Genomic DNA, 21,939 nt, shown 5'->3' on the forward strand with positions numbered 1-21,939 from the left:
TTAACATGTAACCACCAACATAGGTACACACAATGTTAACATAACCACCAACATAGGTACACACAATGTTAACATGTACCACCAACATAGGTACACACAATGTTAACACACCACCAACATAGGTACACACAATGTTAACACCACCACCAACATAGGTACACACAATGTTACAAACACACCACCAACATAGGTACACACAATGTTAACATGTACCACCAACATAGGTACACACAATGTTAACATGTACCACCAACATAGGTACACACAATGTTAACATGTACCACCAACATAGGTACACACAATGTTAACATGTACCACCAACATAGGTACACACAATGTTAACATGTACCACCAACATAGGTACACACAATGTACCACCAACATAGGTACACACACAATGTTAACACCACCACCAACATAGTATACACACAATGTTAACATGTACCACCAACATAGTACACACAATGTTAAACATGGTACCACCAACATAGGTACACACAATGTTAACATGTACCACCAACATAGGTACACACAATGTTAACATGTACCACCAACATAGGTACACACAATGTTAACATGTACCACCAACATAGGTACACACAATGTTAACACACCACCAACATAGGTACACACAATGTTAACATGTACCACCAACATAGGTACACACAATGTTAACACACCACCAACATAGGTACACACAATGTTAACATGTACCACCAACATAGGTACACACAATGTTAACACACCACCAACATAGGTACACACAATGTTAACATGTACCACCAACATAGGTACACACAATGTTAACATGTACCACCAACATAGGTACACACAATGTTAACATGTACCACCAACATAGGTACACACAATGTTAACATGTACCACCAACATAGGTACACACAATGTTAACATACCACCAACATAGGTACACACAATGTTAACATGTACCACCAACATAGGTACACACAATGTTAACATGTACCACCAACATAGGTACACACAATGTTAACAGTACACCAACATAGGTACACACAATGTTAAACACCACCAACATAGGTACACACAATGTTAACATGTACCACCAACATAGGTACACACAATGTTAACATGTACACCACCAACATAGGTACACACAATGTTAACATGTACCACCAACATAGGTACACACAATGTTAACAACACCACCAACATAGGTACACACACAATGTTAACATGTACCACCAACATAGGTACACACAATGTTAACACACCACCAACATAGGTACACACAATGTTAACATGTACCACCAACATAGGTACACACAATGTTAACATGTACCACCAACATAGGTACACACAATGTTAACACATGTACCACCAACATAGGTACACACAATGTTAACACATGTACCACCAACATAGGTACACACAATGTTAACATGTACCACCAACATAGGTACACACAATGTTAACATACCACCAACATAGGTACACACAATGTTAACATGTACCACCAACATAGGTACACACAATGTTAACATGTACCACCAACATAGGTACACACAATGTTAACATGTACCACCAACATAGGTACACACAATGTTAACATGTACCACCAACATAGGTACACACAATGTTAACACATGTACCACCAACAAACATAGGTACACACAATGTTAACATGTACCACCAACATAGGTACACACAATGTTAACATGTACCACCAACATAGGTACACACAATGTTAACATGTACCACCAACATAGGTACACACAATGTTAACACACCACCAACATAGGTACACACAATGTTAACATGTACCACCAACATAGGTACACACAATGTTAACATGTACCACCAACATAGGTACACACAATGTTAACATGTACCACCAACATAGGTACACACAATGTTAACATGTACCACCAACATAGGTACACACAATGTTAACATGTACCACCAACATAGGTACACACAATGTTAACATGTACCACCAAACATAGGTACACACAATGTTAACATGTACCACCAACATAGGTACACACAATGTTAACTGTACCACCAACATAGGTACACACAATGTTAACATGTACCACCAACATAGGTACACACAATGTTAACATGTACCACCAACATAGGTACACACAATGTTAACATGTACCACCAACATAGGTACACACAATGTTAACATGTACCACCAACATAGGTACACACACAATGTTAACATGTACCACCAACATAGGTACACACAATGTTAACACACCACAACATAAGGTACACACAATTTTAACATGTACCACCAACATAGGTACACACAATGTTAACACACACCACCAACATAGGTACACACAATGTTAACATGTACCACCAACATAGGTACACACAATGTTAACATGTACCACCAACATAGGTACACACAATGTTAACATGTACCACCAACATAGGTACACACAATGTTAACATGTACCACCAACATAGGTACACACAATGTTAACACACCACCAACATAGGTACACACAATGTTAACATGTACCACCAACATAGGTACACACAATGTTAACATGTACCACCAACATAGGTACACACAATGTTAACACACCACCAACATAGGTACACACAATGTTAACATGTACCACCAACATAGGTACACACAATGTTAACATGTACCACCAACATAGGTACACACAATGTTAACATGTACCACCAACATAGGTACACACAATGTTAACATGTACCACCAACATAGGTACACACAATGTTAACATGTACCACCAACATAGGTACACACAATGTTAACATGTACCACCAACATAGGTACACACAATGTTAACATGTACCACCAACATAGGTACACACAATGTTAACATGTACCACCAACATAGGTACACACAATGTTAACATGTACCACCAACATAGGTACACACAATGTTAACATGTACCACCAACATAGGTACACACAATGTTAACATGTACCACCAACATAGGTACACACAATGTTAACATGTACCACCAACATAGGTACACACAATGTTAACATGTACCACCAACATAGGTACACACAATGTTAACATGTACCACCAACATAGGTACACACAATGTTAACATACAGGTACACACATGTTAACAAACCACATAGGTACACACAATGTTAACATGTACCACCAACATAGGTACACACAATGTTAACATGTACCACCAACATAGGTACACACAATGTTAACATGTACCACCAACATAGGTACACACAAAGTTAACATGTACCACCAACATAGGTACACACAATGTTAACATGTACCACCAACATAGGTACACACAATGTTAACATGTACCACCAACATAGGTACACACAATGTTAACACACCACCAACATAGGTACACACAATGTTAACATGTACCACCAACATAGGTACACACAATGTTAACACACCACCAACATAGGTACACACAATGTTAACATGTACCACCAACATAGGTACACACAATGTTAACATGTACCACCAACATAGGTACACACAATGTTAACACACCACCAACATAGGTACACACAATGTTAACATGTACCACCAACATAGGTACACACAATGTTAACATGTACCACCAACATAGGTACACACAATGTTAACATGTACCACCAACATAGGTACACACAATGTTAACATGTACCACCAACATAGGTACACACAATGTTAACATGTACCACCAACATAGGTACACACAATGTTAACATGTACCACCAACATAGGTACACACACAATGTTAACATGTACCACCAACATAGGTACACACAATGTTAACATGTACCACCAACATAGGTACACACAATGTTAACATGTACCACCAACATAGGTACACACAATGTTAACATGTACCACCAACATAGGTACACACAATGTTAACACACCACCAACATAGGTACACACAATGTTAACACACCACCAACATAGGTACACACAATGTTAACATGTACCACCAACATAGGTACACACAATGTTAACATGTACCACCAACATAGGTACACACAATGTTAACATGTACCACCAACATAGGTACACACAATGTTAACATGTACCACCAACATAGGTACACACAATGTTAACATGTACCACCAACATAGGTACACACAATGTTAACATGTACCACCAACATAGGTACACACAATGTTAACATGTACCACCAACATAGGTACACACAATGTTAACATGTACCACCAACATAGGTACACACAATGTTAACATGTACCACCAACATAGGTACACACAATGTTAACATGTACCACCAACATAGGTACCACCAACATAGGTACACACAATGTTAACACACCACCAACATAGGTACACACAATGTTAAACATGTACCACCAACATAGGTACACACAATGTTAACATGTACCACCAACATAGGTACACACAATGTTAACATGTACCACCAACATAGGTACACACAATGTTACCACCAACATAGGTACACACAATGTTAACAACCAACATAGGTACACACAATGTTAACATGTACCACCAACATAGGTACACACAATGTTAACATGTACCACCAACATAGGTACACACAATGTTAACATGTACCACCAACATAGGTACACACAATGTTAACACACCACCAACATAGGTACACACAATGTTAACATTCTGTGAAAAATCTTGACTAATGTTTCTGTAAATGGGGCTTGAATTGTCTTAGTAACGGCATTTGTATAAATATGTAGGGTGATGTTGGCAGGAAAATTATAGCTCTTTCCAACAGTAATAACCGGTGTAATGAAGATGTGCTAGAAATGTGTTTTATAGCCGCTAAAGCTAGGCGGGTTAGAAATTTTGATTCCAGGAGCTTTCCATCCTTCTCGTAGATAGTACTAAGTAGAGAATGAGTTTTACCGTTTTTTATCTAGACCTCTAAAACGTCTAAAAATGGTCTTATGACACTTTGGTGGGTTCATGATTATATAATCTGTAACTAATTCTCAGATCCCTGTGTTTTTTTACCCTACATCTGTTACCTTCTGACACACAACTTCTGTCAAAAAATCTGCTCATTAAATCGACTCATAATCATTATCTCACATCCTCTTTTAATGAGCGGATTAAACAGGGGATGCTGTACTATTAGACAACTACATTTTTGTGAGGGACCGTGCAGTAAACGCCATTGACATACGTGATAAGCCTCGAAACGACGATTATTGATCATTAAGGGTGCTGTTTCAACACATTCCGTCAATCGTGAAGCTGTGTAATGGTATTAGTTGTACCTAATTATCTGTGAGGTCTGTACTAATATTGTGTTATTTTTCAGTACATGCACTTCAAAACGTAAAACCGTTCGGTACTGCATTGCATATAGCACTCGTCTAAGGCATATATAACAACCGACATAGAACGTAGCGACGACAAAAGTGAAATGTATCTGTCCTCGTATACATGTAGTATTGGATAAGTTGATCTAAATTGGTCAATGTCCTGAAATAATCCTTATAATCTATGCTACGTAATTCTGACGTCATGTTACAGGGGAGTTTTCAATTCTGGCTGTTGACTTCCACTTAGAGCGCCACCTAGGGTTTTTCATCCTACAGACGTACCTGCCGTGCACACTGATCGTCTGTCTGTCGTGGGTCTCGTTCTGGATCAACAGGGACGCAGCCCCGGCCCGAGTCCTGCTGGGTAAGCTCAGACCTCACCACTATAATGGTATCGTCTATTGAACTGCTGTAGTATTTGATGACTGGGGAGGATAGAATTACGCAACACCCCCGTTCTGTTTATTAACGTCGTCTCCATCTTTTGGTGATGTGACCCGAAGGTCATCATCTTCCGTCGTCGTGCGCCGTCCACGTGCGTAAACTTTTCATTCAAACAACTTCTTCTCCTAAACCGAAAGACCCAGGGTACTAATATCGGGCTTGCGGCATGCTGGAATGAAGGGCTACCGAGTTTGTTCAAACGAATGATCTTGAATTTTATTCTAGGTCACATGGGTCAAATAGGCCAAAATCTTTAAACGACTTCTTGTGAATAACTAAGAGACCTTGAGACCTGATATGGGGCCTGTGACATGTTTTGAAGAAGGGCTACCAAATTTGTTCAAATGAATGACCTTGACCGCCATTCAAGGTCACAGGGGTCAAATAGCTAATCTCTTTAAACGACTTTTTGTGAATAACTGATTGACCTTGAGACCTGATATTGGGCCTGTGACATGTTTTGAAGAAGGGCTACCAAATTAATTTGTTCAAATGAATGACCTTGACCGCCATTCAAGGTCACAGGGGTCAAATAGCTAATCTCTTTAAACGACTTTTTGTGAATAACTGATAGACCTTGAGACCTGATATTGGGCCTGTGACATGTTTTGAAGAAGGGCTACCAAGTTTGTTCAAATGAATGACCTTGACCGCCATTCAAGGTCAAGGTCACAGGGGTCAAATAGCTAATCTCTTTAAACGACTTTTTGTGAATAACTAATTGACCTTGAGACCTGATATTGGGCCAGTGACATGCTGGGATGAATGGCTAACAAGTTTGTTTAATGAATGACATTGACTATCATGTAAAGCCACAGGGATAAAATAAGCTAAAATCTGTAAACGACTTCTTGTGAATACATAATGTAACTAAGAGGCCTAGAGACCTAATATTGGGTCTGTGTCATGCTGGGATATAGGGCTACCAAGTGTGTTCAAATGAATGACCTCGACCACCTTTCAATGTCACAGGGGTCAAATAGGCTAAAATCTTTTAATAAACTCTTGTGAATAACTAAGAGGCCTAAAGACATGATATTTGGCCTGTGACATTCTAGGATGAAGGGCTAACTAGTTTGTTCAAATGAATGACCTTGATTTTTATTCAAGATCACAGGGATCAAATTGGCTAAAATCTTTAAACAATTTCTTCTCAAGAACCGAAAGGCCCATTTTGGGCCTGTGGCATGCTAGGGTGAAGGACTAGCCAGTTTGTTCAAATGAATGACCCTAACCTTCAATCAAGGTTACAGGGGTCAAATAGGCTAAAATCTTGCTAACGACTTCTTGTAAATAACTAAGAGACTAGAGAATGGATATTGGACTTGAAGCAGAAGCATGGTGAGGATCAAAGGACCATCATTCATGGTCTAATTCATCAAATATATCAGAACCTGAACTTCTATTAAGAGAGTTTATTTGTATTGCCTTAATTGTTTGCCACTACTATATTCTTTGAAGTGTTGTATTGTGCCAAGTCAGATGACCGTGAAGGCCTATGGGCCTCTTGTTTTGTCATTCAAATAGGGCTGGAAAGCGGAAGTGCGAGAGTTTGCGAGATTTGTAACATCACTTCCAATAAAAATCTCCGGCTTTTGGTATAAACTAATAAAGTGAAAAGGGACAATTCTGCAATAAGAGTATCGCCTCTTATACAATAAGCATATAACATTTAGGGTAATGGTTTAAGATGATGTTTGTTTGGATATTTTCCTTGCGTAAACCCACTGACTTCCCGATGATATCTATAGAGTCTAGTACAAGTATCTAAAAGGTGAATTTGATTAATATTTCGAGTTTAGTTTTGTATAAATCGTATATATGCAATTAACACAGATATAATCTACAGCCGCCATTTTCTTGACAAGGTCAAAAAGGACTCGATGTGTAATCAAGTCGAATCCGGTCAAACAGTAGTAAATATAATGTCATGGTTATTTGGTGACAGAAATATGTACTGAACCCTGTGGACTTCGACAAAAATATGTACATTTGTCATAGTCAACAGTGGTATGTAAGGTTAGGACGGATACATCGACATTTTATATGAATTAAGTTATCTACAAGTACACCTAAAAAGTGATATATAGGCATACATGTACACATACACTTCAACGCATGTACACACACATCTTAACGCATGTACACACACATCTTAAGGAATGTACAAATACATCTTAAAGCATGTACACACACATCTTAACGCATGTACAAACACATCTTAAGGAATGTACAAACACATATTAAAGAATGTACAAACACATCTTAAAGCATGTACAAACACATCTTAACGCATGTACAAACACATCTTAAGGAATGTACAAACACATATTAAAAAAAAAATGTACAAACACATCTTAAAGAATGTACAAACACATCTTAAAGCATGTACAAACACATCTTAAAGCATGTACAAACACATCTTAAGGAATGTACAAACACATCTTAAGGAATGTACAAACACATCTTAAGGAATGTACAAACACATCTTAAAGCATGTACAAACACATCTTAAGGAATGTACAAATACATCTTAAAGCATGTACACACACATCTTAACGCATGTACAAACACATCTTAAGGAATGTACAAATACATCTTAAAGCATCTACACACGCATCTTAACGCATGTACAAACACATCTTAAATCATGTACACATACACTTTAACGCATGTACAAACACATCTTAACGATCCTATGATTTCTGAATCCTTATTACAACCTACCAATTAGGAAGTCAATAGGTTCATGTAACATACATAAACTGAAATGAACTTCCGGTTTTGACGTTATCAAGATTAGTCTCGCTTCCCCAGACTCGTCCGATTCGTGTTTGAATACTGTGACCGGTAGAGGGCGCGTTGAAACGATAAAAAACATAAAGACGGCTGGACACGACAAGTTCAATAATCCTCTGTGTGCAAAACGGCATTCTGAAGAAAGGTGATTTGTAATTTCTTTAACTGAAAATCTATCTTTCGTTGTTTAAGTTTGGCTGACAACGTCTTTCGTTGTTGATTTTTTTTCAAAATTTGTATCCTTCATATTTGTGGATGTATCTGTCTCTCCCAAAGTTCATTTGAGGTCCCCAAATCCAAGTGAAATATGGGGACCGCAACGCATTCTGAAAGATATTGTGGGTTTTTATCTACATGTATCAGCCAATGAAAAGCTTTTTCGGTCAGCCTCGATTTGAAATCACAAAACGGAAAAACGGTTAGAGTCTGGGGGAATACCACAAGATTGGAGATTGAATGGAGAATTTAAAGCAATAATACAATATTTTGATAAAAACGTGAATACAACTATATTTAAAGGATTAACTTGAATAGATTTTTAGTTGTGGAAATATAACACAAAAATCTGAGTGTACTTTAAATGAACCGCAAAGTGGTATATGATAAGAGTACACTCAGATTCTTGTGTGTTTTGTCACTTTTTCTATGAAATCATTACGCTGTTTATATCAGCCAATCAGAAGCGACGTTACAAACGGCGACGACATTATTTCCTTTATGGGTTGAAAGTAATTTTTATGCCAATAGAAATACATTTAACAAGCCAAAATGAATTACAGTTATGTATCAAAGATCAATGAGTGGTATGCAGAATTATTTCGGTTGATTTTGATAAAATGTGGTTCCATTGTGGACAGGTAAAAAGATGCATTTCCGCCATGAAGACAAAAAGATGGTGATCATTCCAAATTTTGACGAAAATATGATAAATTGACATGTTAATAGTGCAGATCCATAAAATATCATATTGATATCTCCTTGCCAAAACATTGGTTCTTACTCAGAAAATGTCAATAACATACAAATAGGTACACGAAAAAATTACAGAGGTATAGAAGTACATATACATGTACATACATTTAGTCATTTCTCTGTAGTATACAAGTACTTGAAGAAAGATTTTTGCCTTTTGATGTTGTTTCCAAATGAGTAAATCATATTCAGTTATCAAAAAATTGTTCGCTTTGAAGTGGTATATCTTTAATCTGATTTTAAGAATTAATAGTTGACACTTTTGTATTTTTACGGTGATAGTTTTAGACTTCGTCTGGTAAGAGACAGGGCTAGGATTTTGGACTAACTTTAGGCCGGATCTTACTTACTCCATTTAGTGAAACGGATTTTAATCGAAAATTTAGTCTAGTCTCAAAGTTAGTCCCGACTTAGTTTAGTCCCCTGACTAATGCCGCTTTGTGAGGTGAGTATACTTCTTAGAGAAGACTGTGGCATACTCCTGCTATCATTGCAATAGTAGTTCTCTGTGCCGTCTAATACCTGATTGAAGTTTTCGGCCATAAACAATGAACAGAAGAGATCTTCATATCACATGATACTCTATCTACTTTCTGAAAATACTCATTAGCTGGAATAGAAAAAAAAAATTGTTTTTAGACGTTTGTTCATCCATTTGCAGGAATGACAAACACGATCTTGTCCACGGTGAAGCAAGCCTTTGGGATTTTTGCAACGTGGACGGACATCCGCGCGTGCCGTATGACACTCTGCCCTTGAAGTGTACTTAGATTTGTCATGTCTTGTGCTACAATCTGGCCGCATGATCCAATACCGCAGCTGCGGTGCCTCGTCAAACTCATACACCAAGATTATTGGGTCAGGCTCGAAACCCTCGCGAGGACTGAGAAAGGAGAGCAGATCCACAGGAAAACCCACTGTATATCCTAGGTCTGAGACCAATGGCATTGTAAATGTGTACAGCGGAAAGAACAACAGGTAACCCGTTATATCCTAGGTTCTTACTGTGACAATTGTATGGTGTAGGAAGAACCACAGGTAACCCCTGATATCAAGGTCTTTCTGTGCGACATTGTAAGGTGATAGGAAGAACACGGGGTAACCACTATATCCTTTGGTCTTACTGTGACATTGTAATGTGTAGGAAGAACCACAGGTAACCCTGATATCCAAGGTCTTACCGTACGGTTTAAGCAGTACTGTAACTTTATATCCTGTCTTCTGTTTGTAAGGTGTTTTAATGTTATCTGGCCACCAAAACATTGTAAGTGTGTGACATTGTTGTGTAAAAACCAGTATTATAGTCACATTTAATAGGTAATTTCAAAGGGTGTATAAAAACAAACATTACATTAATCTTATACAGGTCTTACTGTGACATTGTAAGGTCTAGGAAGAACCACAGTTGTAAAAAATATCAGGTGTCTTACTGTGACGCTGTACCATTTTCAGGAAGAACTTATCTTAACCCTTGATATCCTGGGTACATTAATGTGACTTAATTTAAATCTGTGTAGGAAGAACACAGGTAACCCCTTAACTGGACATTGTAAGGTGTAGGAAGAAACCAGGTAACCCCTTAAAATCTGGTCTTACAAACTGTAACTAGTATAAACCACAGGTAACCCCTTAAATCCTGGTGTAAGGATTTATACTGTGTTTCAAACATCAGGTGACCCCTTATATCTGGTCTTACACCAAACATTGTAATGGTTAGGAAGAACCACAGGTAACCACCAAATATCAGGTTGTCGGTCAACCACCAAACACAGTGGACTTAATGTAAAGGTGTAAACTTTTGTGTATCAAACAGGTAACCAAACTTAATCAGGAGACTTAACTTATATAATGTGAACACTGTAATTTGAATTAAATATGGTTTATGTACCACATTGACATTCTTAAATCTGTGTACACAAAACATCAGGTGACTTATTCTTAAATCTTTGTAATCCAAACATGTGAAATTAAATCTGTACACAGAAACATCAGGTACCCCTTAAATCCAAAACATCAGGTGACTTAATCTTAAATCAATGACAGAACCAACAGGTGACTTAATCCTTAAATCTGTCTGTACCACCAAACATTGTAGACTTAAAGAACCACAGGTAAAATATTCCTAACAATTGACATTTAACTGTAGGACCAGAACCACAGGTAAATCATCAGGTGACTGTAAATTAAAGGTGTACCAAAACACAGGTAACTTAAACTAGAAATCTTATATCTCAACCAAACATCAGTGAACCTTAAATCTGTGTAGGAAGACCAAACATCAGGTGACTTAATCTTAATCTGTGTACCACCAAACATCAGTGTGAATAACCTTAAATCTGTGTACAACCTTTATCATGACTTAATCTTAAATCTGTGTACCACCAAACATCAGGTAAGACTTAATCTTAATCTAGGTCAAACATGTGATTTAATGTGTAAGGAAAACATCAGGTAACTTAAGAAATGTAATCTGTGAAATTGAAGTGTACCAAAACATCAGGTAACTTATATCTTCCTGTGTACACCAAACTCAGGTGACATTAATCTTAAATCTGTGTACCAGGTAAACCACAAATCAGGTCTGACTTGACATTTTAAAGTGTAAAATCTGTACACCAAACATCCAGGAGACTTGACATTCTTAATCTGTGTAGAAAACCACCAAACATTAGTACTGTGACTTAATCTGTGTAGGACCAAAACATCAGGTGACTTAATCTTAAATCTGTGTACCACACAAACATCTGTGACTTAATCTTAAATCTGTGTAGGAAAACCAAAACATCCAAACATGTGACTTAATTTAAATCAGTGTAGGAACAAACATCAATCTTATATCCTAGTGTGTAATCTTAAATCTGTACAAAGAACCATCAGGTGACTTAATCTTAAACACACATCAGTGACATCAATCATAGTCTAGGAAGAACCTCAGGTAACTTATAATCAACAAACATCTGTGACATTGTAATCTGTGTAAACCAAACACAGGTAACTTAATCCAGGGTCAGTGATTGAATCTTGTAACAAACTTAATCTTAAACTGTGTACCACCCAAACATCAGGTGACTTAATGTAAATAGGAACAACCAAACATCAGGTGACTTAATCTTAACAAACAACTTAATCTTTATGTGGGTACCACAAACATCAGGTGACTTAATCTTAATCTGTGTACAAAAAACATCAGGTAACTTAATCTTAAATCTGTGTACCACCAAACATGTGTAGTTTACTGTGTACCACCAAACATCAGGTGACTTAATCTTAAATCTGTGTACACATAAACTGTGACTTAACTTAAATCTGTGTCAAACAAACATCAGGTGACTAAGGTAAATCTACTTAAAAACATCAGGGTGACTTAATCTTAATACCTGTGACTTAATCTAAATCTGTGTAAAAACATCAGGTGACTTAATCTTAAATCTGTTCCCTAGATTGTACACTTAAATCTGTGTAGGAAAACATCAGGTGACTTAATCTTAAATCTTGTCCAACCAAACTTACAGGTGACATCTTAAATCTGTGTGAACCACAGGTGACTTAATCTTCCTTAAATCTGTTATGCCATTCTAAAATCAGGACGACTTAATCTTAAGATCGTATTCAACCCAATAATTCAGGTGAAACTTAATCTTAAAAATAAAATAATAATCCTTGTATACCACCCAAACTTCCAGGTGATCTTAATCATTAAATCTGGTGTACCACCATACATAAGGTGACTTAATCTTAAATCTGTCTTCCACAAACATCAGGTGACTTATTCTTAATTCTGGTGTACAAAACCAAACATGAAGGAGACTTAATCTTAAATCTGTCTAAACCTGCCTTATATCCTAAAACATTAGGTGTGACTTATTCTTAAATCTGTGTAGGACAAACAAACATCAGGTGACTTATCTTAAATTTGTATATTCACACCGTGACTTCAGGTGACCCAATATTCTCTAAGGTAGTGTAGGAATGAACCACAGTAACTCCCTATATCCTAGGTCTACTGTAACACCCAATAATGTCAGGTGTAAGAAGAACCACAGGTAACCCCTTTATACCACCCTCAGGTGTATTAATCTTACTGTGAACAATTGTAAGGAGTAGGAAGAACTTAACATCGGTAACCATCCTATATCCAAGGTCTGGAAGAGACATTGTAAGTGTTAGGAAGAACCACAGGTTAACCCCTTATCATCTGTTATAGGTCTGACATCAGGTGACATTGTAAAGTGTAGACCAATAACCACAAGGTTACACCTTAAATCCTAGGTCTGACTGAGATTAACTCTGTAAGGTGTAGTCAGAACCACAGGTAACCCCCTTATATCCTAGGTCTGACTGTGACATGTAAGGTGGAGGAAGAACCACAGAAATCCATTATACCTAGGTCTGACTGTAACTATGTAAGGAGTAGGAAGGTCAAAAGGTAAAACCCTGTGTATAACCTAAAACATTACTGTGACTTAATTTGTGAAAATGTGTAGAAGGAACATAGGGGTAACTTCCCTTAAATCCTGTGTAACTGACTGTGATTAATTGTAAGCGTGTAGGAAGAAACCACAGGTAACCCCCATATTAATCCTGTTGTCTTTACTGTTTACACAAAGTAATGTGTAGGAAGAACCACAGGTAACCCACTTAAATCCTGGACCTTACTCATGTGGATATTGTAGGATGTAGGAAGAACCACAGTAACACACCTTATATCTGTGTGATCTATACTGTGACATTGTAATGTGGTAGGAAGAACTACAGGTAACACCTTATATCCTTGGGACCATAATACTTGTGACATTCTTAATGTGTACCCCAAAAAGCCACATTTAACCCCTTATATCATAGGTCCCTTGAACTGTGACATTTTAAGGTGTCTAGGAAGTGAACCACAGGTAACCCCTTAAATCCTGTACCGTCTTACAGTGAATTAATTGTAATCTGTGTAGGAAGGAAAATCAGATGTATCTTACCACTTAAATCCTAGGTCTTACTGTTAGACATGTAATGTGTAAGGAAGAATCCAACAGGTAAACCCCTGATATCCATCGTCATGACTGTGACATTAGATCGGTGTATACAACCAACCACAGGAACCCTCTTATATCTGCTCATCCTTACTGTGACCATGAAATGTGAAGGACGAACCACAAGTAAACCACTCATATCCTGTCCACTGACTGGTGTATATGTGAAAGGTGTAGGAAGAACGCACAGTGTAACCACTTAATATCCATAGGTTCTTACTGTTACATTTGTAAGGTGTAAGAAAGATCCACAGGAAAACCCCTTATATCCTGGGTCTTACTGTGACATTGTAAGGTGTAGAAAGAACCACAGGTATACCCCCTTAATATCCTGAGGTCTTACTGTCGGACATCTCTGTAAGGTGTAGGAAGAACCAGTCAGATAACCCCTTATATCCTGAAGGTCTGTACTGTGACAGTGTAAGCGTGTAGGAAGAACCTACCAGGTACACCCCCAAATATCCTGGGTCTGCTCGACTGTGACCCATTGTAAGCGTGTAGGAAAACCACAGGTAAAACCTTATATCCTGAGAGGGTCTGACACCTGTGACATTGTTAATGTTAAGGAAGAACCACAGGCAGGACCCGTACATCCTAGGTCTGTACTGTGACATTGTAAGGTGTAGCTGAAGAACCACATGTAACCCCCTTATATCGCTGGGTCTTACTGTGACATTTTAAACAAGTGTAGGAAGAACCACAGGGGGTAACCCCTTATATCCTAGTGTACAAACATTCTACAGGTGACATTGTAAGGTGTAGGAAGAACCACAGGTAAACCCCTTAAATCCCTGGAGTCTTAGGGACTGTTGACAATTGTAAGGTGAAGGAAGAACCACGGGTAACCCCCCCCTTAAATCTTCGATGTATCTTACTGTGAGACATCTGAAAATTGTGTAGGAAGAACCATCAGGTGAACCCTTATATCTTAAAGGTCTTACTGTGACAATGTAAATTTGAGTAGGTAAGAACATCAGGTAACCCCTTATAATCCTGTGGTCTTACTATGAACATTGTAGGGTGTACTGGAAAGAACTCACGGGTAGTTAACAAACACTCGATAACCAAGGTCCCGTACGGGTTTATAAGAATAAATTAGGTGATTTCTATCCAACATCAGGAAGGTATCTTAATCAAGAAAAATAGTCGCTTCAAAATATTTACTTAATTTTGATGCTCATTTCCACTTAAACTTTGTTAATGTGTAAAAATCAAATTGTGTTTTTGTCATTTAATAGAGATTCAGAATTAAAACAACTTCAACGTGAACAGGTCTGTTTATTATATTATATTACATATCATCTGATTATAGTAGACAACCAAAGATAGGTGTATTTCATAGATTGTTAGTCAATATTCAAGGTGAAAATCTTAAGTCTGTATCTCAACCACACAGCATCAAGGTGTCTTAATTTTTTAATTCTTTTATCTACCAACACCCAACATTTCGTGACTTAAATCTTTAAATCTGTGTACCACCAAACATCATGGTGACTTAATCTTAAATCTGTGTAAATACCACCAAACATCAGGTGACTTAATCTTAAATCTCTTGTACCACCAAACATCAGCAGGAGACTTAATCTTAAATCTGTGTACCACCAAACATCAGGTGACTTAATCTTAAAATCTGTGTACAAACCAAAAACATCAGGTGACTTAATCTTAAATCTGTGTACCACCAAAACATCAGGTGACTTAATCTTAAATCTGTGTACCACCAAACATCAGGTGACTTAATCTTTAAATCTGTGTACAACCAAACATCATGAGTGGACTTAATCTTAAATCTGTGTACCACCAAACATCAGGTGACTTAATCTTAAATCTGTTGTATACCACCAAACCATCAGGTGACTTAATCTTAAATCTGTGTACAAATCAAAACATCAGGAGACTTAATCTTAAATCTGTGTACCACCAAACATCAGGTGACTTAATCTTAAATCTGTGTACCACCAAACATCAGGAGACTTTATCTTAAATCTGTGTACCACCAAACATCAGGTGACTTAATCTTAAATCTGTGTACCACCAAACATCAGGTGACTTTATCTTAAATCTGTGTACCACCAAACATTCAGGTGACTTAATCTTAAATCTGTGTACCATCCAAAACATCAATGACTTAATCTTAAATCTGTGTACCACCAAATGACATCAGGAGACTTAAATCTTAATCTGAGTACCACCAAACATCAGGTGACTTAATCTTAAATCTGTGTAACAACAAACATCAGTGTGTTAATCTTAAATCTGTGGTACCAACCAACACATTAGGAGACTATAATCTTAAATCTGTTGTACCACCAAACATTCAGGTGACTTAATCTTAAATATCTGTGTACCAACCAAACATCAGGTGACTTAATCTTAAATCTGTGTACCACCAAACATCAGGAGACATTAATCTTAAATCTGTGTACCACACAAACATCAGGTGACATTAATCTTAAATCTGTGTACCACCAAAACATCAGGTGACTAATCTTAAATCTGTGATGTACCAACCAAACATCAGGTGACTTAATCTTAAATGAATCTGTAGTACCCAACCAAACATCAGGTGGACTTAATCTTAAATCTGTGTACCCACCTAAAACATCAGGTGACTTAATCTTAATCTGTGTACCACCAAACATCAGATGTACTTAATCTTAAATCTGTGTACCACCAAACATCAGGAGAACTTAACTCTTAAATCTGGTGTCTACCCACCAAACATCAGGAGACTTTATCTTAAATCTGTATCTCCACTACCAAACATCAGGACACTTAATCTTAAATCTGTGTACCACCAAACATCAGGTGACTTAATCTTAAATCTGTATCTCATCCACAAAACATCAGGTGACTTAATCTTAAATCTGTGTACAACCAAACATCAGGTGACTTAATCTTAAATCTGTATGTACCACCAAACATCAGGTGACTTAATCTTTAAATCTGTGTAACCACCAAACACTCAGGAGACTTAATCTTAAATCTGTGTACCACCAAACATCAGGTGACTTAATCTTAAATCTGTGTACCACCAAACATCAGGAGACTTAATCTTAAATCTGTGTACCACCAAACATCAGGAGACTTAATCTTAAATATGTGTACCACCAAACATCAGGTGACTTAATCTTAAATCTGTGTACCACCAAACATCAGGAGACTTAATCTTAAATCTGTGTACCACCAAACATCAGGTGACTTAATCTTAAATCTGTGTACCACCAAACATCAGGTGACTTAATCTTAAATCTGTATCTACCACCAAACATCAGGTGACTTAATCTTAAATCTGTGTACCACCAAACATCAGGAGACTTAATCTTAAATCTGTATCTACCACCAAACATCAGGTGACTTAATCTTAAATCTGTGTACCACCAAACATCAGGTGACTTAATCTTAAATCTGTGTACCACCAAACATCAGGTGACTTAATCTTAAATCTGTGTACCACCAAACATCAGGTGACTTAATCTTAAATCTGTGTACCACCAAACATCAGGTGACTTAATCTTAAATCTGTGTACCACCAAACATCAGGTGACTTAATCTTAAATCTGTGTACCACCAAACATCAGGTGACTTAATCTTAAATCTGAGTACCACCAAACATCAGGTGACTTAATCTTAAATCTGTGTACCACCAAACATCAGGTGACTTAATCTTAAATCTGTGTACCACCAAACATCAGGTGACTTAATCTTAAATCTGTGTACCACCAAACATCAGGTGACTTAATCTTAAATCTGTGTACCACCAAACATCAGGTGACTTAATCTTAAATCTGTATATTCCACCAAACATCAGGTGACTTAATCTTAAATCTGAGTACCACCAAACATCATGAGACTTAATCTTAAATCATGTGTACCCACCCAACAACAGGTGACTTAATCTTCAAATCTTAAAATGCTGTAATACCACCAAACAAGGTGACATCAGGTGACTTAATCTTAAATCAGGAGACTTAATCTTAAATCTGTTGTACCACCCACCAAACATCCAGGAGACTTCAGGGGACTTTAATCTTGTAAACCAATATCTGTGTCAGGAGACTTAATCTTAAATCTGTGGTACCACCAAACATCAGGAGACTTTAATCTTATAATCTGGTACCACCAAAATCAGGTGACTTTAATCTTAAAATCTGTGTACCACCCAAACATCAGGTGACTTAATCTTAAAATCTGTTGTACCACCAAACATCACAGGAGACTTAATCTTAAATCTGTGTTACCCCACCCCATCAATCAGGAGACTTAATCTTAAATCTGTGTTACCACCATACATAAATAGTACCACTGACTTAATCTTATATAGCCCGTGTGACCACCAAAACATCAGGTGAACTTAATCTCTAAATCTGTGTACATACACCAAACATCAGGAGACTTAATCTTAAATCAGTGTACAACACCAAACATCAGGAGACTTAATCTTAAATCTGTGTGTATCCACCAAACATCAGGTGACTTAATCTTAAATCTGTGTACCACACAAACATCAGGTTGACTTAATCTTTAAATCTGTGTACCACCAAACATCAGGTGACTATAAATCATTAAATCTGTGTACCAACCAAACATCAGGAGACTTAATCTTAAATCTGTGTACCAACCAAACATCAGGGTTACTTAATCTTAAATCTGTATCTTACTATCATCAGGTGACTTAATCTTAATATTCTGTATACCACCAAACATCAGGTGACTTTATCTTAAATCTGTGTACACACCAAACATCAGGAGACTTTAATCTTAAATCTGTGTACCACCCAAGACATCAGGTGCAAACTTAATCTTAAATCTGTGTACCATACACAAAAGTACCACCAATCAGGAGACTTTAATCTTTAAATCTGTGTACCACCAAACATCAGGTGACTTAATCTTAAATCTGTGTTACCCACCAAACATCAGGTGACTTAATCTTAAATCTGTGTACCAACAAACATCAGGAGACTTAATCTTAAAATCTGATGTACCCACCAAACATCAGGATGACTTAATCTTAAAATCTGTGTACCACCAAACATCAGGAGACTTAATCTTAAATATGTGTACCACCAAACATCAGGTGACTTAATCTTAAATCTGAGTACCACCAAACATCAGGAGACTTAATCTTAAATCTGTGTACAACCACAACATCAGGTGACTTTAATCTTAAATCTGTGTACACAACCAAACATCAGGTGACTTAATCTTAAATATCTGGTACCACCATACCACCAAACATCAGGTGAGACTTTAACCCCCTTAAATCTGTGTACAAACTGTGTAAACATCAGGTGACAATTTAATCTTAAACTCTGTATTGTACCCACCATAAACATCAGGTGACTTAATCTTAAATCTGTGTACCCACCAAACATCAGGAGACTTAATATTAAAATCTGTAGCGTACCTCACCAAACATCAGGTGACTTAATCTTAAATCTGTGTCAACCAAACATTCAGGTGACTTAATCTTAAATCTGTGCTACCACCAAACATCAGATCAGAGACTTAATCATTTAATATCTGTGTACCACCAAAACCATCAGGAGACTTTTAATCTTAAATGCTGTGTACCACCAAAACATCAGGAGACTTAAATCTTAAATCTGTGTACTACCAAACATCAGGAGACTTAAGTCTATAAAATCTGTGTAACACTTAACATCAGGTGACTTTAAACTCTTAACTAATCTCGTTTACCACCCAAACATCACAGTGACTTAATCTTAAATCTTCTGTATAACCATACCTATAGATGCCAAACTGAATTTAATTTGGTGACACCAATCTTATCAGGAATACTGTATGTACCACCCTGAAACCCATCAGATTGACTTTAATCTTAAATCTCATTCTACCACCAAACATCAGGTGACTTTTTAATCATACAGCTGACAAATATGCTTACCACTTCGCCAAACATCAGCAGTGAACTTAATCTCTAAATAATGTTGGACACCGTACATAAAACATCAGGTGATTTTAATCTTAAATCTGAGCAACAAACGGAACCAAACATGTAGACAGGAACTTTAATCTTATCGCATCTTCAGTGTTAAAAAACATTATAAAAAATCGTGGTGCGATTGATTAATCTTAAATCTGTGTACCACCAAACATCAGGAGGTACTTTAATCTTAAATCTGTATACCACCAAACTTTCAGGTGACTCGGCAAATCTTAAATCTGTGTAGTACCACATGCCAAACAAACATCAGGTGACTTAATCTTATATATTCCCTCTGTGTACCACCAAACATCAGGTGACCTTAATCTTAAATCTGTGTACCACCAAACATCAGGACGACTTAATCTTAAATCTGTTTTTTCAATGTACCACCAAAAACATATCAGGTGGACTTAAACTCTTCTTAAATCTGTGTACCACAAACATCAAACACTCAGGTGACTTTAATCTTAAAATCTTGGATCTTAAATCTCGCTATATTACCAACAATCATCAGGTGACTTAATCTTAAATCTGTATACCAACCAAAACATCAGGAGGACTTTATCTTAAATCTTGTGGTCACCAACCAAACATCAGGAGGGGACTTAATCTTAAATTCTGTGATACCACCAAACATTCAGGAGACTTAAATCTTTAATCTGTGCGTACCAAACAAACATCAGGTGACTTAATCTTAAATCTATGTGTACCAACCAAACATCAGGAGACTTAATCTTAAATCTGTGTACCACCACAAACATCAGGAGACTTAATCTTAAATCTGTGTACCAACCAAACATCAGGGATGACTCTTAAATCTTTAAACCACCAAACATCAGGTGACCTTAATCTTAAATCTGTGTACCGCAACCAAACATCAGGGGAGACTTAATCTTAAATCACTGTACTACCACCAAACATCAGGAGACTTAATCTTAAATACTGGTGTACCACCAGAACATCAGGTGAGACTTAATCTTAAATCTGAGCTACCACCAAACATCAGGATGACTTAATCTTAAATCTGTGTACCACCCAAACATCAGGAGACTACTAATCTTAAATCTGTGTACCACCAAACTGGCAGGTGACTTAATCTTAAATCTGTGTACACCAAACATCAGGTGACTTAATCTTAAATCTGTGTACCCCACCAAACATCAGGTGACTTAATCTTAAAATCTGTGTACACCAAACATCAGGTGACTTAATCTTAAATCTTAAAACATCAGTAGACTTAATCTTAAATCTGTGTACACCAAACACTGCAGGGATGACTTAATCTTTAAATCTGTGTACCACACAAACATCAGGTGACTTAATCTTAAATCTGTGTACAAACCAAACATCAGGAGACTTTAATCTTTAAATCTGTGTACCAACCAAACATCAGGTGACTTAATCTTAAATCTGTGTACCACCAAACATCAGGTGAAACTTAATCTCTTAAATCTTGTGTA

General features: G+C 37.1%; 1 protein-coding gene across 1 annotated transcript in view; it reads left to right on the forward strand.

Moving 5' to 3' along the window:
- The window catches only part of LOC138327221 (gamma-aminobutyric acid receptor subunit alpha-6-like), a 92,553-nt gene extending 86,858 nt beyond the window's left edge, over positions 1-5,695 (forward strand). The window contains exon 7 of the mRNA XM_069273201.1: positions 5,502-5,695. Within this exon, the coding sequence (XP_069129302.1) occupies positions 5,502-5,695 (194 nt within the window). The remainder of the gene's footprint in view (positions 1-5,501) is intronic.
- The last annotated feature ends 16,244 nt before the right edge of the window (positions 5,696-21,939 follow it).

The sequence above is a fragment of the Argopecten irradians genome, chromosome 7, assembly GCF_041381155.1.
Source record: "Argopecten irradians isolate NY chromosome 7, Ai_NY, whole genome shotgun sequence".
NCBI classification, from domain to species: domain Eukaryota; kingdom Metazoa; phylum Mollusca; class Bivalvia; order Pectinida; family Pectinidae; genus Argopecten; species Argopecten irradians.